Source organism: Pseudoliparis swirei, chromosome 6, assembly GCF_029220125.1.
Source record: "Pseudoliparis swirei isolate HS2019 ecotype Mariana Trench chromosome 6, NWPU_hadal_v1, whole genome shotgun sequence".
NCBI classification, from domain to species: domain Eukaryota; kingdom Metazoa; phylum Chordata; class Actinopteri; order Perciformes; family Liparidae; genus Pseudoliparis; species Pseudoliparis swirei.
The window spans coordinates 6175069-6203010 of record NC_079393.1 but is presented as its reverse complement, the minus strand read 5'-3'; the positions used below and the strand labels follow the sequence as shown (position 1 = coordinate 6203010).

Here is a 27942-nt window from a genome sequence, read left to right as displayed (position 1 = left end):
TATGTTTAAAAAAGTCCATAGATTGTTTAATACAACATACCATATTCTCAACAATTCAACATCAACGAAATTTTGTTAATTCAAAAAAAAAAATCTGCATATTACCTTTATTGCACAGAACAATTTGAATGTATTTTCCATAGATTTCTTTTTTAAGCATCTTTTCTTTTTTTTCTTGTAAAAAGTTGGCTTTGACTACATGTTCAATATAGTCCAGGGTCAAAATTATATAATGAAAAAAAATGAATAACAGGAACAAAAACAATAAAATAAACAGATACCCGCTGTCACTCGGGATTTGAAAAAAGGCTCGATACAGTAGCCACACTTTGAACAAAGAGAGCATTCATAATCAGCAAGAGGGAGAACCATGAGCCATATCCAGGGATTTTTTTTCTTCTTCTTCCTATATGCAAAACGGATTACACCAAAGCTGCGTCAGATTGCTCCATGGGTGAAACCATCTGTGTCACTCCAACCATCTGCATATTCTGTCCATACTTCCAGCCCATTACTGCGTCGTTGTCTGTAAAGTCACCCATCATAAATAACTCAGCCTTTATCCTCACACACGTTTGCAAAGCCCAGCTGTCCACGGTGTGTACTTGGAAAAAGGAAAGGCTGTCACCTCAGATCCAGTATGCAGGACCAACTGGGAGCGTCCGACGCACAGTTCTTTTCCACCTGACAAAACATTTCCGAAGTGGGGGGGTAGCAAATCTGGAAATTATCCTGGAAAGTAGAACTTCCTCGGCTTTGACATGGGGAGCATCGGCATAAATGAATCTTTGATTTCATAAAACAATCCAGAAAATATAACCAACGATGAAAGAAATTATTCTACAGCTTGAGGAGCACATTATATATATTTATATATTTGTATATATATATATATATATATTGTATATATATATATATATACATATATATTTTAAAAAATGTGAGCACCACAACTTGTATTCCACACAATCATGTTGAGCACAAAATAATTGCATTACATCATAGTTTTCATCAGGGATAACCGCTTCGACTGCACGGTAAAGCCGTAGGATAGATGTTGATTCTATTCTTGGTGCGGCGCCCCATCATATCAGCAACATCTCACATTTAAGTCTGCATCATGCCCTCAATCCATGTGTGTGCACCGTCTGGGTTACATCTGAAAATTAGGGATGAGTGACACTGATACTATTATCATATATACTGGGTGTAAAATGCTATATTTGAGCATTTCCCCCGTGTTTTAATCCAATATTAAGAGCCGCATTAAGCAACTTTGATTTGCTGCTAGTTTTCGAGACTAAATGTTGTTATATTTGTCTATTTAAACATTATTACTTCTAAATACACTTGTGAGAATTGGCATCAATAGTAAAGGTTGCACAGATGTATTTGTATATCACTCAATCAACGTATTTACCGAGCACTTGTATATTCCGCTGTTGTACATCACACAACAGTTTTGTATTCGCCATATTATAATTGTGCCGAACTATGTTGTGTATTTCTGCTAATTGCTGGAAGATGCCCCTTTTTTATTTTTAATCAAATATTGTGACACTGTACATTTGATGGATTACAGAACAATCATCACTTTAGGAAAGAAAACAGACCATATGTAGCACACAGTATAATGATGTTGTTTGAAGGACTCAACTTTGTATAAATGTGCTCGTCAACCCATATAAATCTCATCCGTAACTTGACATCTAACCTTGGCAAGAAAAAAGAAAAAGAAGAACAAACTCTAAATGAAAGATACAGACACAAAACAGCAATGGCCAAACTATAATCTGCCCCTCGCATTCTGGCTGTTTGAAGTATTTTTTTTCTTGTTACGATACATTTTTTCCAGTATAAATCCACAAGAGTATGAACTGCTTATGACAAATTTGACTTTCAATGAATGCCCCCACGGGCCTTGGAGAAACCACCAATGCCCTGTAGCAGTGGAGTTGCTTTCATTCCCTCTCACCTGTAAAAGTCAAGAACTGCCTTCCTCTATAGCGCTTCATTCAGGAAAAAAAGAACATATCAGTCTTTGTTCACAGACCAGGATCCACAGTTCGTAAGGGGGGGGGGGGAAGGGGAAAGAAAATGTCTTCTTTTCCCTTTGTCTTGTTTTTTTATGTTCGTTCCAAAAAATTGTTTTTATTCCACAGCTCCGTTTAAATCATTTTCATGTTAAACTTGCGAGGAGCATCCACCGTGCTGCTGCTCATGCCAGCGTCCGATTTCCGTGGCACGTACTCGATCTCGATGTTGTGCTTGGTGGTGCCTTTGCCTCTGCTCCAGAGGAAGAGCAGCACCAGGCAGAACAGGACGACGCCGAGAAAAGAGATGAAGCCCATGGTGGTCGCGATGATCAACGTCTTTATATCGAAGGGGAAAGGGGCGTTGGCTCGTGTGCCGTTAGCGCCGGTCTCCGCGGGCTGGTTTGAAATGAAGGCAAAGGTCTTGTTGGGCTGGTGTGGCCAGTCAGGCGAGTAGCTATGAATGTGCAGGTGAGCGAGGGAGGTGTCGTTTCCTCCCGCGTTGCTAGCCACACACACATATGTGCCATTGTCTTGAATCTGGGCATAGCGAACCTCAAGGGTGCCATCTGGCAACACGGAGAGCCTTCCAATTGTCTTGCTGGTGATGAACTTCTTCTGGGGGGAGAGCCACATTATCAACGGGGCGGGATCTCCATCTGCTTTGCAAGCGAAATGGACAATGGCTCCCTCGTCAACAAATTTCTGCTGGGGTTTGCGATCTCTGATCCGAGACTTGCGGCAAGTGAAGTAGTTTGGCTGCAGGACATCCGGGAAGTCTTTGAACTCTTTGCCTTGGACGAACTCCGGGGAGGCACAGGTCGGCTGCTGCCTGTTGAAGTTCAGCCTCCAGCGTCGCCGGAAAACCCATAACAGTCGGCAGTCACAGGCCAGGGGATTATCGTACAGGGCAAGGGTTTCCAGGTTGCCAACTGAATGGAAAGCAGACTCCTCTAAAGTGCTCAGGGAGTTTCCAGACACATTGAGAATCTTCAGGTAGTTTAAACCACGGAAAGAGTAGGGCTCAATCATTGCCAGTCTTCCTCCGACCAGATGAAATTCCCGCAGGCGCAAAAGATCGTGGAGCTTATTCCCTTCAATGGTATGGATAGGGTTGTATGAAACATTAAGAAAGCGCAAATAAACCAAGTGCCGCAAGGCTACATAAGGAATTGTGGTCAGGTTGGCATTTGCGATGGTCAGGGAGGTGAGATTTAATCCATATAAGCAATTTGGGGTCATCGTATCCAGGTATGGCCAATTGGCTATTTCCAACACTTTCAGCCGATAGAGCCTTTTGAAGGAATAATCCCGTATGACGTTAATATTGAGGAGGCGGAGCCTGAGCGTGATCAAACTGTGGAGGTGGGTAAAGGCCTCTGTTGGCACAGAGGACAAGTTGCACTTCTCGAGACTCAGGTGCTCAAGGCTGCTCAGGCCATGAAAAGCCCGGTGGGAGATGAAAACCAGGTCGTTATCGCCCACCTCTAAAGATCGCAGGTTGTACAAATCCTGGAACATGTAGTCCAACAGGATGACAATCTTGTTCTCACTTATGTCCAGCTGCGTGAGGTTGCTCAGGCCAGTGAAGACGCCGAGCTGGATCAGCTTGAGCTTGTTGCTACGCAGACCCATTGTCCGCAAGCCGTAAAGGTTGTTGAACGCTCCGGGTTCAATGGTGGAGATGATGTTTTCACTGAGCTCCAGGTGCTCCAAGTTGGGAAAGTTGGCAAACTCGTCTGGGTTGATGGTTCTGATGCGGTTCTTGCTGAGGTCCAGCAGTTTGGTTTCTGCAGGAATGCCCTCGGGAACCGTCATGAGCTTCTTGCGGTGGCACAGGACGGACAGCTCTTGGACATTGCACTCGCAGCGGGACGGGCAGCCTGTAGAGGAGCCAGAGAGCACCACGCCCAGCAACAGGATCAGAATGGGCTGCCAGCAAGCCACCAGGTAGCTGTGCCCAGTCGCTTCCCCGGCCGCCATCTTATCGGTTACCTATGGAGACACATAGAAGAGATACGAGATTTAGTAAGAGAATTAAAGCGCGCACCGTCTTTCAATCAGAGGATCGGCGGTTCGATTCCCGGCTCCGCTAGCCCAAGTCCATGTCTCCTTGGGAAAGACAGTATTATTTGCAGTACGAAGTCATTTCTCAGTCCCATTTTTAACATTTTGGTGAATGGTGTGACAGACCACATTTCTACTCCAAAAAATGATAATAAAAAATTTGTTTTTAGAAAAAAAATTCTATGTATCTACCATTTTATTCATATTTCACTGCTTTTGGGAACCTAATAGCTTTTTGGTAAACCAATTTCAAACAGTTTGTCCATCTGAGTTAAGGTATGTTTTCACAAGAGATATGAAGAATAAAAAAAAAATTTTAAACCTTAAATGTTCAGCTTTATGGCCATATCATCTCTTTATACTTGTAAAGTGCCTTAGGACACTTGTGCCTCATTATTGCCCTTTTTTCCTGTGAAAGATTTTTTTCGGTTTCTTGCGAGTTTTTCATGTATAATGCCCTCTGAGGCAAGTTGGTGCTATTGGGCTTTAAAAAATCAACCGAATTGAATTGAATTAGATAGAGAGCTGAGATTTTTCTGTGCTTTGAAAAGTGGAATTTAAGAAATTGTGAAAAATTGAGAAAATGAGCCCAGACCCCACAGGGGTTGTTGTTGTTTTTTTGGACAAGAGGAAACTTAAAAGCCGATTGTGGAACCTTATAATACATGCACTCAAACATGGACGATAGGCGAAAATTCAAATGAAGATGTATGACATGGTTTTCACTGAGCTATGGGCTGGTATGCAAACACGCTCTGCTAAATTCTGCAATTTCCCATCATATGTGGCGAGGGTGGAGCCCAGCAGTTTAAACCTGTCTTACAACACTTTCCTTTAGGTCCATTAGGTCCACTTTCTGCTCAAAGGTTAGTTCAACAATCATAACGGCTAACGGGATGCCATGCCGGTGCGACACAATTACGAACAGAATCAGTGAGTATGAATCCTTCTGCAATATTCATGCTGCAGACTCAAGAGGAATAGAGGTGGGTGGTTACGAGGAATAAGGTATGTGCTTGCATAATTGAGAGCGCTGACAGTTTTCAGGTCTCCACCGTGCACTTTTCTGCACTTGAGACTCCAAAGAGTATTTTACATGCAGGTAGCTGCTGTGAATGCACACCGCCTTCTGCCCAACCTCTATACATACGTGACATTGAGATCAGTACTTCCTCTTCCATCTGCAGATCAAAGGCCAAATAATTACACTGATACACAGACATCTCGCTCCATAGCCTCATTGTGTCTGCTGTCGGGCGCTCAACGCCATTTCCACCGCACACCTTGCACACAACCAATCAGTCGATGCTATTCGGCTTTGCCCCTGATGGAGAGCTTCAAGTGGAATAAGCATCAATTTTTAGACGCTAATCCAATTCACGCTGTGTTAAAGACACATATTTGTTCGATCATAATACACTGTTTTTTTTCCTCTCCCTTATTTTCTGTATCCAGCCTGAATCTTCTGGGGGGGAAAAACGTGGGCGGTTGGAGCAGCAGTAACCAGCAGTAACGGCAGGATGCAATCAAAGATAGATGGTGGCAAGTGTGATGTATGCTATGTGGCTGACACTCGACTCATGCAATCCTTTACGATAAAATATAGACCATACGCCACCAGGGAATTGGATACAGAAAGATAAATACAGGGGTTTAGAGGGGGGAAAAACCCATTTAATTCCAATGCCATCTGTTCGCGTGCCCCCGACCCCTCCACTAACAATCTAATTAATAATTGATTCTATCATTTTAGAATTTCTCTAAAATCCATTATGCCACAATTTACATTCCAGAGTGAGTGTGGGAGCATTTTTTATGCTGTGATTTGCAGATGATGCTTCTGAAAAATGTTGTGTATGAGGGGTCCAGTAGTATAAGGAAGATTGATTTTTAGGAGTAATGATTTTAGGTTTTATTGATTTATTTTTAAGAACAAATTAAATGATGGATTAAGCAACTTTTGTAGCTACTGTTGTTAACTGTTGTTAGCTACTTTAATTAAAAATAAATATATATATATATATATATTTCTAAGACAGTCTTGGTGAGTGTGAAATAGATGTGAAGGAGTGTGTTTTTTCTTTCATTGCACAATCAGTGAAATAACTTATATAATATATATATATAATATAATATACATTATATTTAATATAATAAATATATATTATATGTATTTTATAATATACATATATATATATTAGATTATATATATATATAATTAATAGTTTTTTAATTAATATATACAAATCAACTGAAATATTGCAAGCCTTTTATTCTTTAAGAAAACTCTAAAATCCTATCTCATAAAATTTTAATATTTCCTCAGACCAAGTAAAAAGATTTATAACAGCTGAGTGTTTGTCAAGGCTCAGGAAACCCTTGCAGGTGTTTCGAGTTAATTAGACAATTCAAGTGATTTGTTTAATACCCTACTAGTATACTTTTTCATGATATTCTAATATTTAGAGATAGGATATTTGAGTTTTCTTAAGCTGTAGCATAAATCAGCAATAAATCAGAATAAAAGGCTTGCAATATTTCAGTTGATTTGTAATGAATCCAGAATGCATGACATTTTTGTTTTATTAATTGCATTACAGAAAATAAAGAACTTCATCACAATATTCTAATTTTCTGAGACAGTCCTGTATATGCATAGTGAATTAAAAAAGCACTTAATGATATATATACATTCTAATATATATATATATATGTATATATATATTATAAAATACATATATGATATATATATAATATAACATATAATGTATATATATATATATATATATAAAAGCTCTTTTGTAATTCACTGACTGCAATGAAAGAAAAAACAGAAAAAAATCCATCACATCTATTTCACACTGACCAAGACATGTCTCTGTGTGATGGCTGTTGTCACAATACGTCAAATGTTGCCAGTGGTACGGAGATTCATCTCTTCAGCTCTAAATTTGCACCACATTGCCAAACAAGGGCTGTGTAGAAGGAAACAAATCTGGGATATTCTGGTTATATTATTGTTGACGGTTACATTATGTGGGGGTGACATGTTGGGGCCATCGTGGTTACCAGTAATAACATCTTCCCCTCTAAACGCATGGATAAACGGACATCACTCATCATGGCTGTATGGATTGGATACACTCCTCTCAATTTCATTTTATTCCCTCTGAGGTCAAAGTTCAGATTGGAGATTTGATGATCCCATCTGGAATCAAATGAAACCAAGAGATTTCGGGCGGAGCTGATGGTGCGCCCCGAGACCGCCGACCTGCTGAGCTGCTTGCTGCCTCCAGCCATCCTTAATCATTCTTATTCCTTCACTCACATTGATCAAGTCAGTGCTGAGTGCTGTGAGATGGAGTGGTGCGTGTGTGTGTGTGTGTGTGTAGCATGATAATACACAGAAGAAGGCCTTAATGCAAGCTCAATCCCATCTGTCACCATCTATCATGTGGCTGTTACATATTGGACATAAGTCAATGAGATGCGATTATGTCCAACTCCATTCCCACCGACACTGAAACCCAATCAAGAGGACGATCACATCATAATCCCTTGTTGCTAAAAGCTCCACGACTGAAACTTCAGCGGGTTGTGAACCCGTCACAGTCTCCACGCTCTTTTTTACAGGGGGGTCGCAATAACACGACACTTGGTTATCACTCCGTCGTAATTAATCGGAATGTCTTCTTCAAGATCCATCCAAAGGAAATGCTGCCGGTTAAAATGTGTGTTTCTTTATTTTTTTAAACGGGCGTCTTTATTACACACGGCTTCAGCTGCAAATACGGAAAACAAGTGAAGACGGGGGGGGGGGGGGGGGGGGGACGCATTCAGAAGAAGAATGCCATCGCACGGGTAAACATTTTGCGGGGCTCCGTTCCGTTAACGATCCGGCGTTATCGTTCCTTCGCAGGCACGCCGTCTCCACCGCGGTTCTCCATACCGATCAGAGCTCGAGTGAGCATTACAAAATAATTGAGGGGGGGAAGTGAGAAGAGAAAGGGGGGGGGGTGGTTGGGGGCGTGCTTCTCAAAAGAAAAGAATGCATTTGAGGAGAAAGAAAAATGAGGACCCACTAGTCCAGGTTCCTGTAATAACCGGATCAATAAACAGTGAGATGGATTCCCCCCTTTTCTTCAGAATTGCATCCACTTTCCTCCTGAAGATGTTGCTCTTCACACCTGGAGGTGAACGGCGCCCCACGCACCAATCATTACCATGATCATAACAGCGTGGCGCCAGAGTAGCCATCAGCGGATGTGCAATCATAATTAAACCGTCAATAAGTTATAGCTTTTTACTATCTCGTCCGAGCGGCTGTCGGGTAAGTCAAGTTTATTGGACGTTCTTAATCAATACCGAGCTATCTGCTCTCTAAATGTTTCTCATTTTGAGAATAGGACCGCTGTAATTGCTTATTTCTTTGTATAACCTCGCAGCAGTTTTACAATTCGCTCAAGCCCAGTAAAAAGATCACACCAACAATTTCTTGCGTAACATGGCCGAGGGTCTGATATAGTGTTTTTCGAAGATCTTCCTCACTCACTGTCTCTAAACCTTGTGTAACTTATAGTTGTTGAACCTTTAACATACGTGTTATCGCGCCACTACATCTTGTTCCTGAATGAGGCAATCCATTATTTATTCCTTCACAATAAGAACAATCAAACGTACGGTGGTTGGCGTATTGGCACATTGCCCAAAGCTTTAGTTTACCTGTCACACGACATCACTCCTGAGCCTGGTTGAATACCTTTTAGTTAAATACCTGTAAGCTTCTTGGAAATCCCGGAGATAACTCTGAAGTTATCTGTCGCACAGAGTGTTAAAAGCCTTTAAAGCCTATTTCTACTTTAATAGTCTACCTAGGACAATAGCAGATTCCACTATTACCAATATCCTCCACAAGTGGATGTAACACATGTATAGAGAATTAGTATTACATTCAAACTAACACGATATATATGATGCTTATTGGTTATATTCTGTCCAATAAGAAGCAGGGCAGAGATATACAACACGGAACATGCATATTGACAGACACACGTTGGCTAAACCCAACTTAACCAGGAGAGTCTGACCTTGTTATCTCCCCGAGTAGGATCACTTTCACAGCGCTATAATGTCGCCCAGCTGAATTTCCAGAGAAAGGTTACCCCCTTGTGTCATTGAGAAGCTGAGCTGCCCGGTCAGATTGCCGGCCGCGGGGATGCGCCGGTGAAATGGCGGGGCTTAAATGTAAGCCGACGCCCGGCAGATGGACAGCAAAGCCCTAATCCGGGTGGCGAAGAAGCTGGCCGGTGCAACAAAGGTGCAGAGTTCCAACAGAGCGGCCAGCTGTTGTCCTGAACTCTGACATGAAACCTGTTGACACGTTCCCCCTGAATGTCAACTGCAAGAAAGAGGGCAGATAGAGTGTGTCCGCGCGGCCGCTCGGCTTACCGATGTCCGACTCCACCACACAGCTATGAATAGGGATGGGTGTCGTTTGGGTTTTTTCCGATAACTTTTAAAACGATACTGGTGCCTAAATTGTGTCTGAACCGATGACATATTTTTTTTCAAGCACAAAACGATGATTGGCAATGATGAAATTAAAAACCTCTTCGGCCGTATTCCCTGTAAAAGCCGTTCTGATGGATATCAGACTGTCCCGCGCGTAGCTAACGCAAGCTCCTAGCTAACGCAAGGTACTAGCTAGCTCCGAGCTAGCTCAAACATGATTATAATGGCTAATTTGTTATTTGTTGGCATATTGGCACCAGTTTTCGGTACCCAACCCTAGCTATGAATACATGTTTATTAGAAAAGTTCATATCGAACAAAAGTGCGTCGTCGCCCATGTGCAGCATGCATCCAGAGATAGATAAAAGATCATTCTATTGTTACATTTACGATCCTTGTTAGCTCAGAAGGTCTTTGGTTCCAGCAGCAGTTGACTTTTTTTTAGGTTTTTAAGATTTAGATTTAGCAATTTTCTAATTATCATGTTTTATGGAGCATCTTCTGGTTTAGTCTGTCGTGCTCTGTGGACTCGGTCTATTGTTGTCTTTATGAATTTCTTGGTGGCAAATGAGTTTTCCCCACTGGGGATTAAGAAAGTTTTCTCATCTAATCATATGAATGATGGACAAAATCGAAAGCATCACGTCTCTTTTTCTTTCTCTCTGCTGCACACGTCTCTCTTACGAAGGCGATATCGACTGAAGAAGGGTGAGAATGAATAAAGGTGGAGATAATAAAACTGAATAATTCAACAACACCTCAAACGATGGCTTTCAAATATAACCAGTTGAAATAGCGGTCTAAACTATTACAAATGATGAACTTCATGAAGGTTGTACAATGTTGTGCACGACTGCATTAGCTTCATCGTGTTTAAAATCTAGGATACATACTGGACATGGAAGACATTTAAAAGTTGATAGAAGTTTTCTGAAGCAGGTGATGCAGACACAACATGCTGTTATACATCCATTTATATTTAGCCTTTAGAAATGGAATCTCTAAAACCATGTGGACTGTTGACCCTTTGCTTTTCACCTTATTGAACTGTTGGGTTTTAGGAAAAGTAATCAATTCAATGTATTACCATTGACTCGTGTTGTTTTCTATGCATTTCGTTCTTGCTTAAAATGGACATCAATCTTAAAATAAGTGGGATTTCTCCTCAACAGGATGTGTTTACAGGCAGAGATATCATCCCAATAAAAATAAACACCCGGCTACTGATGCAGGCGGTCGTCTCTAAATGGGCGGCACGGCGTGCCGAGATCTGCCGGCTAATGATCGCGGTTGTTAAACTTTGAAATCCGTGTTTCTCGTAGCGAGTTCGCCCGGGCCGCTAATTTGGGGCTCGCCTCCGTCCCGATGTGGCCGGGTGTCATACGCGTGTCCCGATACGGCGTTCCATCCTTGTTGAGCTCGTTAGCCTCCGTTCAGAGGATCGCCGTTCCTGTTTGCTTCTGGAGGAGTCGTGTTTTTTCAAAGAGTAACAGCCTGGAGAATGTCAGGCTGCCATGAAGTGGATGCAGGACTTTTTGGAAGGACTCGCTAATAAGCGCTGACTAATGAGAACTCGCCCTCCTTCCACCAACAAGTGTTCGCCAGTAGTTGTGTTTGGGGGGGAATAACACAACAACTTTGAACAGTATTAATGATGTGTGTGTGTGTGATTATATTGTATTGCTGTCGGGGCCCAGAAGATATAAATAAAGGTACACAGTGTCATCATTATTCAGGCTGCAACAATAATGACATATTAAATCATCGCAGCATCATTGGCTCCATACTGTTCATCACTGTCTTATGAATGATGTGGAGGTGTTGACACGCGTGTGTTTTGTTGGCGACATGCGAGTCTTGTATCTTAAATGAAGGTCAACAAATGTCTCTTTTGTCCAAACACACATAATTTAACGACGTTTTTGAAAGTTTTGCTTTTTGCTCTCGTCCAATGAGATGCAGCAGCTATAGAGAGGTTATATTTTAAATTAGCATCTGACTGTTACCTTTTTTACAAAGAATGCTTGAGACACTTGGCTTGACTTTTTAGAACCGGAGGGCGACGCCTGATATTTGGTCATAAACTTTATAAACTACAGTCGTGGATGATGATGACGCCAGATGAAAAGTCAGAGGATCACCAAAGTTATTATAATATATATGTATATACAGGACTGTCTCAGAAAATTAGAATATTGTGATGAAGTTCTTTATTTTCTGTAATGCAAATAAATAAACAAAAATGTCATGCATTCTGGATTCATTACAAATCAACTGAAATATTGCAAGCCTTTTATTCTTTTAATATTGCTGATTATGGCTTACAGCTTAAGAAAACTCAAATATCCTATCTCTAAATATTAGAATATCATGAAAAAGTATACTAGTAGGGTATTAAACAAATCACTTGAATTGTCTAATTAACTCGAAACACCTGCAAGGGTTTCCTGAGCCTTGACAAACACTCAGCTGTTATAAATCTTTTTTTTTACTTGGTCTGAGGAAATATTAAAATTTTATGAGATAGGATATTTGAGTTTTCTTAAGCTGTAAGCCATAATCAGCAATATTAAAAGAATAAAAGGCTTGCAATATTTCAGTTGATTTGTAATGAATCCAGAATGCATGACATTTGTTTTTTTAATTGCATTACAGAAAATAAATAACTTTATCACAATATTCTAATTTTCTGAGACAGTCCTGTATATATATATAAATATATTTAAAAATATATATATATATATATATAAAGATGTATATATATATGTATATATATATGTATAAATATATATACATATATATATATAAATATGTATATATACACATATGTATATATATATGTGTGTATATATATATATTTATATAAATCATTAATGAATGAATGTCTGTACCAAATTTTTAAATCAGACATATATAAATGTCGACGCTAAAGAACATTTTGAGTGTTCGGGAACGGAAAAGTAACGAAGCACAACCGCTGGATAGTGAACAATGAGCTCCCCCAGAGAGAGCTACCCACCAACCCCCGCCATGTCCCCCGTAAGGTGAGAGAAAAAACTTCACAGGCTGCTGCACACACACACACACAACACACACTCACTCTAAAGGCCTGATCTTTTGCTGACGGCGGCTCCAGGTGACGATGTCACGCCGGCACACGGCTGCACGTGGACTTCCTCTCCAAACACAGCAGGAGAGACAACCTTCAGAGCTCCGGGGCATCACCGGCTGCCACACTGGAAACATGATGAAAACCACACTGCAGCCGTGGCGATAGAGGAAGAGGAAACAATAACCTCTGAAGGTCATAGGGATGTATACAGGACTGTCTCAGAAAATTAGAATATTGTGATGAAGTTCTTCATTTTCTGTAATGCAATTAAAAAAACAAAAATGTCATGCATTCTGGATTCATTACAAATCAACTGAAATATTGCAAGCCTTTTATTCTTTTAATATTGCTGATTATGGCTTACAGCTTAAGAAAACTCAAATATCCTATCTCTAAATATTAGAATATCATGAAAAAGTATACTAGTAGGGTATTAAACAAATCACTTGAATTGTCTAATTAACTCGAAACACCTGCAAGGGTTTCCTGAGCCTTGACAAACACTCAGCTGTTATAAATCTTTTTTTAAACTTGGTCTGAGGAAATATTAAAATTTTATGAGATAGGATTTTAGAGTTTTCTTAAGCTGTAAGCCATAATCAGCAATATTAAAAGAATAAAAGGCTTGCAATATTTCAGTTGATTTGTAATGAATCCAGAATGCATGACATTTTTGTTTTTTTAATTGCATTACAGAAAATAAAGAACTTTATCACAATATTCTAATTTTCTGAGACAGTCCTGTATATACGTATATTTACGACTGGATGCATGTTAAATTAGTTTAGTTTGTAAGAGTGACAGGCCTGCACTAACAATGGCCGGTCAGGTGCTTAAGAAAGTCTGTTTGAACTAATATAGATGTGTTTTTTTGTCCTAATCATACTATTTTCTAAATATGACAGATATACATGGATATGAAAAGATAAAAAGACTCACATATACTGCCGCAACTCATTTGTGATAAGTCGACTCCCATAACACAGACATGTTTTGATAAATGATTATTCATCGACGTGAATCATCAAGCAAACATTTTAAATATTAGCTTATCTTAAATACATCTATTGGTTTTGGACTGTTAGAGAACATAAGCGATTTCTGTCTGCAGAGATTAATAATGTGCAGCAGATGGCAGCTCTACGGCTATTAAAAAATAAGAAATAAAGGTATCTGTGAGTGTTATTGGACTTTATGATACACATTGGTTTCTCCAATGTTACTCACCCCAACTTGAGTATTACAACTTCAATAAAAATTGCCCCAAATACGTCTAAATCTTCAAAGTGTTGCTTATACCGGGAGATAAACAGACTTTTCGTTCTACGTCGCGTTGAAGGCTCAACATAATAATTCATATTTGTCTTTTGTGAATGAAAAGAAACTGGTGTTATTTAATTCCTTTGGATCTAAAAAATGAAGAAACCCTTTTCCTCCTCTTGCATAAGGGACCCACGAGCTTCTGATGAGGAGGAAACACTGAAGGCTCACCGTTATTATTGTAATGAACTCACAGGCCACTGTGCACAAAGAGCAAAGGAGTTTATGAAAATAAACACGTTCCCTTTGATGCGCCGCCATGGAAACATTTCCTTATGCAACCATCCATCTTTTCTTCACCTATATGGGAGATAATCCATCTTTTCTTCACCTATATGGGAGATAATCCATTTTTTCTTCACCTATATGTGACATCATCCATCTTTTCTTCACCTATATGGGAGATAATCCATTTTTTCTTCACCTATATGGGAGATAATCCATTTTTTCTTCACCTATAAGAGATAATCCATTTTTTCTTCACCTATATGAGAGATAATCCATCTTTTCTTCACCTATATGAGAGATAACCCATTTTTTCTTCACCTATATGAGAGATAATCCATCTTTTCTTCACCTATATGAGAGCTAATCCATCTTTTATTCACCTATATGAGACATTTAATCGTTTTTATGCAACATTTGAAATCTAAATGTTCATAATAGGACAACTACGAGAGAATCATAAGAAAATAGTTGTTTTTCTTATAATAATATACTACAATATATTATTTTTGTTACCTTCTATATACGTGTCTATGTTTGGCTATAACCCAAAATAAGCAAATGGAGTTCACAACCCCGAAATATAGGATGTAAAGATCTCAGACAAAGCGTCACACGTCCCGCCAGAGCATCCAAAGTTATTTAAATAATCCACATTTTTTTCTCAGAATTAAATCATTCATGAGTGATGAGTTAATATTATGCAGCTAAATCAAGCCCACCTCCTCCATGGCCAACACGCATTCGCTGAGACATTGTGTCGGATTTAATTCAAGAATGACGGAACTTATTAAAATCAGAGCCGTCCTCAAGCGAAGGAACTGAGAAATAATCTGGTTTTTTTTTTAAAGGCGAAGATGTTGTAAAATTGCATATATAAGATCCCTGAAACTAAATTAAATCAAAAGATGGAGGGAGGGTAAATTAACATTTTGAGAGGTTACACTGAACACGTTACTCAATATGTGAGAGAAGAATTTCCTCCTTTTTAAAATGACGTGAGTTAGTTGGACAGTCGCCCTGAGTGTGTGTGTGTGTGTGTGTGGTGAGAGGCAATGGAAAAAGCTCTTATGCCAGTTTATAGAACGACCACTATGTCAACTGCATACGTGTCTCTGGGATGTAGCTTCGGCTGCTCAGGAGGTCCGATGTTCACAGCGCGGAGCGTCCAGGGGACGTATTAACTTTAATCGGGACTGGCGTCCTCCCAGCGTGGTCAAAAAAATAAAAAATAAAAAAACCGGCCCTGGCGCTCACAGCCAGGCCTTTAAAAGGGAAACGAGCTGTAATTAGTTGATGGAGAGGTGACCCCGATGGAGAAAATGCCACAGTAATGCATCGGGATAAAGACACCGGAGGATACTGCTGTTGCAGAGGAAGAGCATAGATAACACACACACACACACACACACACACACACACACACACACTGGCAAAAGGGCGCTCCAACAATACCTGGATTGTTTCCAACGTTCATTATTTTGTGTCGGTCTCTATGTTCAATGTGATGTCATCCCTACTTTGAAGCTACAGCTACAGCAACCCCGTCTCCTTCAACGTGGCCCTCCCCCCGACTCACCAGCCCTCTGACGGTCACACATGTGGTTCACAATGTGAATAAAAACAACAAAAACACAAAAACTGGAAAAATGCTTGAAAACGGTTTCTATTGGAGGAGGAAATAAATAAAACCCCGCCCCCTGACGTTCAGCTCTCCCATCTGAGCTCATTGTACATCAGCTGGAAACAGGGGAGGACATTTCCATATGTTTTAGGGGGCAATGTTTTCCCCCCTGAATGAAATCCTGGAGCATTTAAAAAAGAAATTGGGGCACTTTTTGAAACTTGTGAAATAACATTTAACCTTTGTTCAAAAATAAGAAATATACTTATTTAGGCTAACAGGATATATGAGCAAGTGTCATAAAAATGGCAATAATAAGTCGTCTAAAGATTAAAAAAACAAATATAAATCAGACAATTATATTCAATTTTATTCTTATTTCTTTGTGGGTATTTATTGTTATTTTATTTTATTAGTATTAAATATTAAGAATTAAAACTTATTTCTTTGTTTCTTTATCATTTCAATTATATATATTTATAATTTTTGTGTGTGTACCTACCTAGCACAGGCAGTACAGAGAGAACAAAACGCTATTATACTATCAGCGTTATTAGAGGACATTATGGGGGCATGTGTTGCCTCTCCTCGTGATATCAGGGGCAACGTCATATTTCTCAGGGGCAGTTTTTCCCTCGCTGGCTGGAAACTCCTCGGACAAAACCCAAAACTAAAGAATTACAAATGTTAACGTAAACATGACGAATATCAACTGACGCATATCGGTATAGTAAAGTTATCAAGCTCTCGGAATCATCTGAACAGATCCAGTACGAGTGCTGAATCTAATTTAAATTCAGCTGTTGATTTTCATAAGAACATATTTTTTTACGATTTAATAAATTAGTAAATGTTCACTAAAAATCGCGAGCGCCACAACGAGCATTACTACTCAAGCGAATAAAAAGCACCCATCATGCACCTCTTTCCACCACCACTTCACTCAGTTCACAATGAAGCAAAGAAAAGAAAACTGTGGGCTATTTTGTTCTAATTTTTTTTCTTAATTAATAAAAATAGATGCCGCTGAAAGAAGAGTTCAGAGATGTGAGAATCGAGAATTTAAACACAACACAATAAAGACGTGTGCCTCTTGTGTGAAACCGCCTGAGCAAAGTCCTTCCAGCTTATTCACATCACACGTATCTGCGTCAGCGATGTGAGCCCCGGCGAAAAAAACACCGTCTCATAAGCGCTTTATCAAAAATCTGTTGCGTAATAAAAAAAGTGCACAGCGGGGAGCCGGAGAGCTCGGAGGCAGAGTGTGTTGCAGCAAAACAAATGAGTTCCTCCTTCCTCCTGCCATGAGAGAACAGTCGCCGGGTAGATTTAACCTCACAGAACATTAACGGCAGGTCGGCGTTTTGAATGGCAAAGGAATACCCGGCTGTTTAGTTTTAATGTTTTGACCCAGACGTTTCATCTGTTGGCTTTCGACACTAATGAGAATGGAGCCGGAACAACATTTAAAATTCATACAGTGCTTGTTCTCGCTCCGCCAAACAGTGACTCGGGATCCCGACTTCCACCGCAATAAATCACCCGATTGTGTATGCAAACGAAACGGCGCTTGTTGAGGCGAATGCTCACTGACTGTAAATGAATAGTCCGCCGGCTGCAGTCTGCCGGCGTATCGATTCAATGGGCTCTCTGCTGGGGCATTCACACATGCATTGGAAATAATAAGCAGTATTTAGGGGTTATGGTTGGATTTATTACACAATGTATCTGAAGTTGGTCCAAATTGAATATAATATTATTAATAATATTATATTAATAATTTTATTTATATAGCACCTTTAAAAACAACGTTTACGAAGTGCTCTACATAGTCACAGCAAAACAAATAGAATGGTAAGATACAAATATAAAATTAAAATAAAAAAATAAACAGTAATATACTCTCCTGGGGATTTTTTTCCCAAAGCGTACTTTATCAATTAATCCTGTAATCCCCATTTTCAACATCCGATATTTATAATTATAATAATGGGTTCCATTTATAAGGCACTCTTCATCCAAGGATCTCAGAGTGTCACATAGCCAGTACATAGTTAAAACTATAATAAAAAAGGAATATTATGAACAAGTCATATAAATCAACTAAAAGTGATAAATGCCTTTTTGAATATTTTTTTTTTAGGCCAGTCTTAAAAGAGTCAGATATTTATAATGTTTTCCTCTTTCCGACTAATTTCGCTGAAACTTTTTTCTCTCTTCCCCTCCTCCTTAAAGGAGGTTATGGTTGGCTTCATTACACATTTTATCTGAAGTCAGTCCAAACAGAATATACTCTACAGGGGACCTGCACCGTAGTTCATCAATGAATCCGGTAATTACCACTTTACACATCCGATATTTATAATTTTCTTCTCTTTCCGACTCTAATTTGGCTGAAACTTTTTTTTTTCTTCCTCTCTTCCTCAAAGCGACAGAGAGCGGAGCAGCCCTGGACGACCGCAGCGAGATAGGGGAGTTTAATCTGTGTCCTCTGAGAGATTGCCCAGAAAGATGAAGCCTTAATTAGCCGGATGAAACCCGCTTAATGGCGCTATTGATATAGGCTGGGAAATGAGAAAAAAAAATAAAGACGACTGTGCATAAGATGGCCGAGGCGGGCTTTTGGAAAGTAACTGCAGTGGATGGAGAAAAAAAATAAAAGGGGGCAATTCAATCTAGTTCTTAACTCCAGCGAGAGGGGGGGGGGGGGCAATCCACCTGCATTCTCTCATAAGAAGCTTAGAGGAAAACGCTGACCTTCATACGATCAAAGAATTTATGGAGGAAAACAACAACAACTGTTTTTTCCCCGGAGTACTTAAGCAATAGCACTCATGGGACGTTGGAGCAATTAAAGGCAAAATGACTTGACTAAGCTGTCCTTGCACCCGACCCCGTTCCCTATCTCGGGTTCCCTGCAGTACGAGAGGAGGTCATGAAGATAGTGAAAGGAAAAGAATCGCATCTCACCGGCTCGGCTAATCCGAAGGGTACGAGAGGGGTGTGGAATCTCCGTTTTTAGAAAGACAATCTAGGTATGCCGCGTGCTCCACGTGGATCAATGACAAGGTGACCCCTGGGTAGTAATGGCAGATGGGTTGGCACGGCAACTCCCTCGTCAACACTCCACGCACCCCTCGAAAAGAAGTTTGCGGAAAAATGGATTTCGATCCTTTCGGCGTTGGATCCTGAAACGGTACATTTAGGTTCGCTCGTATTGACGATACGTGTGGATAACCGTCTCTTCGAACGTCCGTCCTCCGATCTACGGGGCTGTGAAGTGCCTTAATTAGTGAGAATTTTAGCTTTGCGTCACCGGGGAGCGGGCGGCTTCGTCGAAGCGCGCCGACGGGCGGACGATACACAGAATCCCGTGTTTGTAGTCTCGTCATGTTAGCCTCGTCGCGAGAGAACTTGCATGAATTTTGCAGGAGGAGGCGTACGCCGACGGTGCCGAAATCAAACTTTCATATACGCGATCAGAATTATAGAGTTGGCATGTAATGTAACACGCTTTGGTTTCGTAGCTCTCAAAACAAAGCGTGTGATTCAGTGCAATAAACAGAGGGTCACATTCCAATGTCATTTAAATGTTGCCTTTACACCTGCAGGTGTCATGCTCTGGGTTTTAATGTCTTGTTTCCTGTTTTATTTTGAAGTCCTTGTCTCTTGTGTCCTCTGTTTCCCTGCACTTCCTGTCCCTGTGACGGTCTGCCCTGTCCTTGATTGTTCATTCCCTTCACCTGCCTCCTGATCGATTGCAAGCCCCGCCCTCATTGTTTGCACCTGTGTCTCGTTAACCTGCGTATGTAGTCTGTCTCCTCCTTGTTTTCGGCCCGATTGTTTTTATTCTACAATTTTATGACATTTTCACCATGAATCCCAAATTACCCGATAAATTGTTGTTGTTTTTTGTACATTAAACAAATTACGACATTAATGCCGGAATGCACACGCCGAAAAACGCTCGTCTAATATCCGTCCTTAAATCGCGGTCATATTTTCCTCGTTCCTGTGGAACTCGTTATTGCCACGATGGTAGGAGCGCGCACGAGAAAATGCAAAAAAAGAGCTGAATTATTTATTTGTCATTTGCATATCTACCTCGGGATCACGGTGAGGGTAGATCGTATTATTGAGGTGGAGATCACTCTGGAGGGTTATTTTTAGCGCATAGTGTAAGGCTAGTTTACTGAAACCATTACTTACCCATCAGAAGCAACATTACAAAGCATCGTGAGTCTCACCATGGTTCACTGCAAGTAACACAGCATGTTTTTACCACCTTCAATGGACTCACCCCGTCATTACCGAGGCCTATATTGATCGTAACCTGTATGTTTATTGCTTTTCATAATGTTTTTGTGATAACCATTTTCTCCCTTGTAATATCTGGCCACAGGGACTACGGTTGAAATGTAGCCTTATAGCTAAGACTGACACATTTACCCCTGGGTTGATTGATGTGTACGCTACCTGTTCAAATAAATGGAAATGGAAATTGCAATAACGTTTTTCAGCAGCTTGTCAAATCATGAAATGGAAAGATTAAATCGTCTGGTCCTCAGCCCTCCAGTCAGGATCTCTCCTCCCGAGATTCCCACAGGTTCCCAAACTACTTTGCACTTCTGTGGCTGCACGGCACTCGCCATCGTCCAACAAGGTCAAATGCCATTTATTTTTTCTCGCCTTTGATCGCCGCCCCGGCCCTTTCATCGGTCCCCGCCCGCCCCCCCCCCCGACATTGGGAACGTGGCTGTCGGCGGCCAAAGTTAGAATCCGTCTCTCCAGAGGTGACACATCAGCAGTCAATCAACTTGAACTTGTCAAAGCCGTAACGTTAGAGGTTTTGCTTTTAGAGGATTTAAAAAGGAGCATTTACGTGTGGCAAAGCCTTCGACCAGTAACCCGGCGTTCCCTGTTCTTGAATAAAGCTCTCTGCAGACTGTTTCGTGTCATGTCCTGCATAGTTCCTCTACTATGTTATAAACTGCAACATAGGATTTAATCTGGCTTCAGCGTGGCCGTGGGGATTAAGATGATGATTTGAATAGTCACCTCTCAAGTTTCAAGGTTTTTTATTTGCCATTTGTGCCGAGACCAACAGTCCAGACACATTGTAATTGTTTTGCAGGGTTTTCTGAGTCAACAGAGGTACAGGCACACTATTATAAGAAGAAGAAGAAGAAGAAGAAGAAATATTAAAATCACACTGTACATAAGGTGGTAGAATATACAGTATTAAGTACAGTTTTTAAAAAACAGGTTATCAACATAAGAAATAAAAAACCTCTCTGTTTTGATCAAATAAAGGCCAAATGCCCCCAAAATACTTTAAGGCATTGACATTGTGCTGACCTCATCATTATTTGAGGGCCTTCCAGTTTAATATCCCCCAGGTAAAGACAGATTTAAAAAATGTAATAAAATGGATATGCCAAACGTTTCAAAATGTTGAAATATCCAGATGCTAAAAATACATTTAAATATGAATTGACTTGTACAGTCATGTATTCAAACAAACAACTTTAAATAAAACAATATGTCAAATGATTAATATGTACAGGCTATGGAGTCTGAAGAGTTGTTTGTTTTCTTTTTAAATTGAACTCTGTTTTGGGTCGCTGGTCAGACTAATAAATAAGCTACGTGGACACATTCGTGTGGCTGTGGAAACTTGTGATCGGGGTTTGTCATTATTCCTTTTTTTAAATGCTGTAGCGCAATCGAATATGGTTGGATGAAAAAAAAGTAATCAAAATAATTACTAGTCGCATCCTTGTTTATTGAGGACGTCTCGATGGTAACGGTGTTGAAACTTTACGGACTTTATTGAGGTGGCAAAATGGTCAAGAACTTCTCTATTGTTGGTCAGATTCATAAAATAGACACAACGTTGCACTTACATGTCTGAATACATCAAACAATAGGCAGATCCATCATTTTCCAAGATATAACCTATCCCGGAATGTAAACGACCCCATAATTCGATGAGCCACATCATGGATGTGGACATACACGTATTCAGTGACGCGGCACAAGTTCCGGTACTTCACCAAGAAGGGAGATGGCCTCGTCCACCTGGAGCTGAGATCATTGTTGCTTCTCCGTGTCTAGCGAACACGGTCTCCCCACGCCGCCCAGTCTGGTCGATAGCCTGAAATCCGACCCCTTGTTTCCTCCGTGCACTTTAGCTCTCCTCCATCGACGGTATTAGCAGTTCTTTGTTACAATGCTCTGTCATTCCTCCCCCTCTCTTTCTTTGCGTTGACAGTGAGGGATGGAGGAAGTGAGAGACAGACAGGGCTTTAAACGGAGAGAGAGAGCGAGGTAGAGCGCCAAAGAGATGGAGGACGTGAGCTTTTTTTTAGGGAACAAAAAGGCTCCGCCCCTTTTTATACCTCGAGGCATAAGGGCCTTGTCGCCTCGTCGTCGCGTGACGAATGGGGAGAGCGGGGCGTCGATGGATGAATAGCACCTCCACGTGTCTCACGGAAAAGGAGAGTAGAATGGCGCTCGAGGCACATTCAAAATATTCGAATGATCGGAGGACGGTTTAATCCACGTATCCCGGAGGGTAGCTTCTCGACACCGCGGCGGCATTTGGAGAGGGAAGGGGGGGAGGGTTATGTTCTTCAATGACCAGTGTCTGTTAATGGCACTTGTTGAGTGCCACAAAACAGCAGCTAAACAAGTCTCTCTGACATCATAGGAGGCTTCACCGCTAAGTAGATCCTCGGCCGGCCTCCTTCACGGAGGAAGAGTTAAGAGCGTTCTCGAGCCGTATCTAAACACCGGCCTCCTCGGTTGAACTGTGGATCTTGTCGGGGTTATTCAAATGGCGATTACATCGGGGCAACTCGTTCCCACTTACGGGGGAACATGTAATTCGCTCCATTCGAGTGTGGCCGTGTGAGCTTTCTGGGTTAGACGCTTTTCAGCGGAGCAGATGCTACACGTTGTAATTGTGCAGCACCAAACGGATCATTACCACGAGCAAGACCATTCAGATCACACCGGAGTTACAAACGCATGTGCGGTAATCAAAACGGGGACTACCCGTCACATTTGATGCTTCGGCTTTTCGTAAAAATTGAGTTAAAGTGTGATTTTTTTTTTTTGCCACGGACTTCAGCGACTTGTATTTGTGTGGCTCTGGTTTCCTGTCTCGCCGATGTCATTTTGCAGCCCTGCAGTCACTTGCCAGCCCAATCGCACAATCGTCTATAAAGATGGGTGTCGAAGTGGAAGTCTGCCTGGCAACAGGGGCGCTGATTAAGTCCCTATGCTGAGAATACAAATGTCCTCTCCGGAGAGTCGGCGAGGAGCTTCGGCACAACAACACCTCCCCGACCCTTGACCCAAACCTCGTCCACCGTCTTTTAAAAACAATTTTTTTAATGATGCATCCTCCAAAGAACACCACGGCAGGATGCGAGTCCAACCGTGGCAATGTGTAGTGGGTTGCATCTCTTTTTTCGGTACATAGTTTAGAAAATGGTTTTAAGGCAAATTCAAGGGGGCTGACATCAAAATGCTGGCAATGATCAATAAATAATAGATTAGAATATCCATATGGATGCTCTTGGATGCAGACTTAACAGGGTCAAGACTTATGGAGGCAAAGTACACCCGCTCTAGCCAAGAATCCATTTCTGCTGGCCGTTTGTAAATCTGGTAATCCAGTTTTTCTTTTACGGACACCTTGCTTTTATCACGCAAAGAATAAAAAGGTGAAATCGCTCTCTCAAGGCACCTTTTGGACCAAACTCTGTCAAGACATGTCCACAACACTGAAGCAGCATTAGCATTGGGTGCAGCAGTTCTTACAGGGATGCTGTGGTTACTGTGAATGCTTTAGCATTCATTTAAAAGGCCATTATCAAGACTCTTACAATCACAATTACTCACTTAGGTTTTTTCTTTTTGTTTCTTTCTATTGATGCTTTTGATTAGAATGAGGTCATAACAGCCGCATAGAATAAACCGTAAGTCACAGTAAGTGGTGGATGTTTTTATACTATTTATATTTTTTTATTTTTATATATCTATACATGTGATATTTGGTGCTTTGTGACCAGTATCGTTGACACGATTAAATACAATGTCACCTGTTTTGTGTTAATTCAGGATGAGGGTACACACAATAATTATGTTAATGTTTCCCCCCCCCGTCACGAGATTAAGGGCAACGCAATCACAGTTGGACAAATGAGATCCCAGAAACGACGCGGTGGAAGCCGCTCATCACTCTGATGAAGGTAAAATGGAGGGCAAAGCATTGGCTGCGTGCCCAAATGTGTGTTTACACCGTGCAGCATTCGCTGTAGGAACCCGGGCTCCACCAGTGGATATTCAACAGAGCTTTGTTCAAGCGGCATGATTTGGGATTGTTGGTCATCTGGAGGCCTGAGAACCATTAATCAATGTAAGAAGAGTAAAAAAAATAAAAATAAACACTTCACAGATACTTTTGATGAGTCATAGCTCAGTACAAGCGAGTACATCTGGCAGAAGCATGCTCCTTATTAAGCAACGCTCGGATAGTTTCTAAATAAATACTCGTTGATACTGTTTATGCAGAGTACCGATCAGATACCAGCGTTTCGTTAACAAGCTGCGTGCCTCACTGTGTGGAAGGGAGTCGTATCATTCGTGTATCAGGCGTAATTTAAACCGCTTTATTTACTTAAAAAAAAGACAAATACAAAAAGCTGAATTCACTGCGTTGTCGATACCCGATCCGCCCGTCGTCGCTGATACCCGATCCAGATTTTCTCGTGAGTATCATAGCGTATGTCTCACGCTCAAAAAGGTATTGCACTAACCTCCAAAACAAATGCGGATGACTTATAGGCAGCGCTCTCAGCTGCTCTGTTTTATGTCACCCCCCCCCCCCCATCAGGCAGCTATAGGGCCTCTAGTGAACATGCCATCCAGGTCTCGAGGCGGTGGCATCAAGTGGAATGGCGGCAGGGTGTCGTGAAGACAATGCGACGGCCTTCGCGGGTGAAAAACTCCCGGCACTCGGAAATTCTGTAGGCATCGCAACCTCACAACTGGGGAGCTAATAAACACCTTGTCAATGGAGTAGGTGTCGGCTTTACACCCTGGGGGGTGGTGGTGGTGGGGGCGTCTCCAAGAGACGCGCTCGGCACGTCACGGACCGCCGTTGTCTCGGCTAACGGGACGACATCGGTCGTTCGGCGTGTAGCGAGAAAGGCGCTTAGCTAACGCGACGGTCCACGCCATCGCCGCCTACTCCAGTCTCGACTCTCTCTGATTTCCTTTTCTTTCGCTCTCTCGTTCTGGTCTTATTGGTTTGCTATTCCGTTCTTTCTGCTTGTGATCAAATTACAAGCGTGCCTCGATGTAACTATACTTCACAGAAATGTAATGCCGTTATGAGGAGCATAATTTTTTCCTCCGTGACATCCAATACTCTGTGTTATATCTGGCCACAGAGATTTAGCTTATTGCAAACATTGATCAGCGTGTCATAAATTCAATGCGGGACGTCAACGGCGGCATAACGTCGTCGAGGCGGGGCGGGGTGGGGGGGTCTTTGCGTTCCGGGCAGAGGGTGAATCCTATTGGCCGAGGTCAGCGGGCCGCACATTTGTTTAAAAGGAGGCCGCCAGGGCGTCTCGATGAAGAGGATCCAACGACAGATGCTGGCTGTTTGCGAGGCAGCCATGATTGAGTCATCAAATACGTTAAAAAAACACAAATACCATGTTTTGCCCGTCTGTGAAGTCTGTGTCGTGAACATGATAGTCTTGGAATGAATCGGGTGTGATGAGTTAACAAAAGTCACAATGGAGGGCGGCAAAGAGACTCAGAGACCCGGCAGAGGGAAAACAACAAATAATAATAAACAATAAAGTGAGCGAGTGACTCCGGATGCGCCGTAATGCACGGGCGAAGCCTCCCGCGCCACACCCTTTGCCCCGCGCGCTGTGTGATATCTGTAAAGTGCATCGGCGATCCATCACCTCGGCTTGGCGAGAGAGAGAGAGAGAGAGAGACTGCTGATGCTGCTGCTCCAGCTCCGGGAGGCTGCTCCTGTTCTCCCCGGCTGTCCGCTCCCTCCGGCTATTTATAACCAATAGAGCGACAGCACTTCATGAATGTCCGCGGGGCGAACGCCATCACACGGCCTGCTGGTACTTTTCGCCACGACTGTTTCGGCGTGTCATTATAAGAGGGATGGCGCCGAGGGGAAAAAATATATAAAGGGGTGGGGTGGAACATTTCAGGGGGGGGGCCACTCTCATAATATCGTCTGCGAACGCTGCCTTGAATAGCAAACAGCAGACGGCGTGTGGCACCGCACACACACACGCAAGTTTTCATCCCCTGTGCAGTCGCAGCTATATATAGATCCCATCACTGTTGTCTTGTTTGAAAAAAAATGCCCCCCCCCCCCCCCCCCACGAAAAAAGAGTTCCAAAGTCGTTGCGTGAGGATCAATGAAACACTCGACTCCTTTGCAGCAGACGCTCTCAGATAGCCATCTTTGTGCAGATGAATAAAAATGGCACAGGAGGAGGATCACGACCGCCTCGCACGCTCCACACAGTGAGACGCGTGTTATCATCAGCAGAGAATAGAGGTGGCCAAATAAAGGCCAGATTAAAGACAACATTTTGCAATTCACATGCCCTCCTTCAATCCCCCTCGCACACACACATACACACACACACTCCCTATTCTCTCTTACACAAGCATACACTCACATTTGCGGGACAATTACATTTGATTAATGGCTTAAGCCCTCTTCCTCCCAGACGAGCTCACTCACACACACACACTCACACTCATAGAAAAGGAGCAGATTAGACTGACCCCAAAAAAATCGAAAACAGATAACACGCACACACACACACACACACACACACATATCTATGAATCCATCTAGACTGTGCGAGCATTGGATGCAGCTGTACCTGCAGAGGACGCGCCTAACCGCACACACACACACGCGCGCGTGCGCGCACACACACACTCAAGTCCCCGGTTCCCGGTTCTGCCCCAATCAAAGCGGACTTACAGGGACTGTTCAAGCCGCCTGGACATCAGGAATGAGTTGAAAAGCTTCCGGTCGGAGGAACATTGACACACTGCGTTCTTCAAAGTAGCTCAGAGACACCGATGTGCTCCGGATATCCTTTCTTATAGCTCCACACAATTAAACTGCATCGACATGAGAATAAACACTGAGAACATCCCCCGCCCCCCCTATCTGTGCGCTCTTTATCGGACACTCACCTGCTGTATCCTTCACTGCTCCCAAGCATCCTTTCGCATTGCTCCCCGACGGCAACTCCCAGCCACCAACCGACACTCAATTGTAAGACTCGCTATCTCAAGTCCATTGGCTTGAAGGAAAGCTTTCAAAAAAACAACAACAACCAAAAAGATGAAGAAGGAGGAAAGAAAAAGAAGAAGAAAAAAAGGAGACCGCTGAGGAGAGGACAGAGAGCCGTTTCTCGCCGATTTCCCGGTGAGTTCCTCCACCACAGCAGTGCCGCGGTTTTCTCAGATGACAGCTGGAGTTAAAAACACGCAGCCCACACGCACACGCACGCGCACGCACGCGCCGGACGAACGCTTACACGGCGCGATCCACCCCTCGGTAATGGGACTCCCCGTGCGCCCCAACTCCTCGCGTCCGACGGCGAGTGTGGCGAATAAAGAATGGATTCAACTGGGAGGGAGAGGGAGAGAAAGAGAGAGAGAGAGAGAGAGAACAACTCCCACGCACAGTTCCCGATGCAATAGGCGCGCACTGGTCGCTCCTTGATGCGTCTCTCCACCGCCTCGCGCGCTCAGCACTGTGCGACTGGCTGTCGTCAGCGGCGCAGCAATCTGCCTGCTGAGGGGAGGGACACACTGTGCCTGGTATCCTACTCAAGTGTGTGTGTGTGTGCGTGTGTGTCTGTGTGTGGCGCGCGCATGCAGTCCCTTATGTGTTTGGACTGCGCGTTTTGTTAACGGGTCTTATCTTGTCCACATGTGTTCCTGTCTCCTGAATCGCAGCCTCCACC

The 27942-nt window shown here is 42.3% G+C and overlaps 1 protein-coding gene across 2 annotated transcripts; it reads right to left on the bottom strand.

Moving 5' to 3' along the window:
* Positions 1–27697, bottom strand: lingo1a (leucine rich repeat and Ig domain containing 1a). 2 transcript variants are annotated; one of them, XM_056416351.1, is made up of 3 exons: positions 27164–27697; positions 12712–12847; positions 1–4028 (listed from the first exon to the last, which is right to left on the bottom strand). In XM_056416351.1, exon 3 carries the CDS (start codon positions 4014–4016, stop codon positions 2169–2171), a length of 1848 nt encoding a protein of 615 aa, XP_056272326.1. In that variant the 5' UTR covers positions 4017–4028; positions 12712–12847; positions 27164–27697; the 3' UTR covers positions 1–2168. The 2 variants fall into 2 exon arrangements, with proteins under 2 accessions (XP_056272326.1, XP_056272325.1); XM_056416350.1 differs by lacking the exon at positions 12712–12847.
* Positions 27698–27942: the final 245 nt, after the last annotated feature.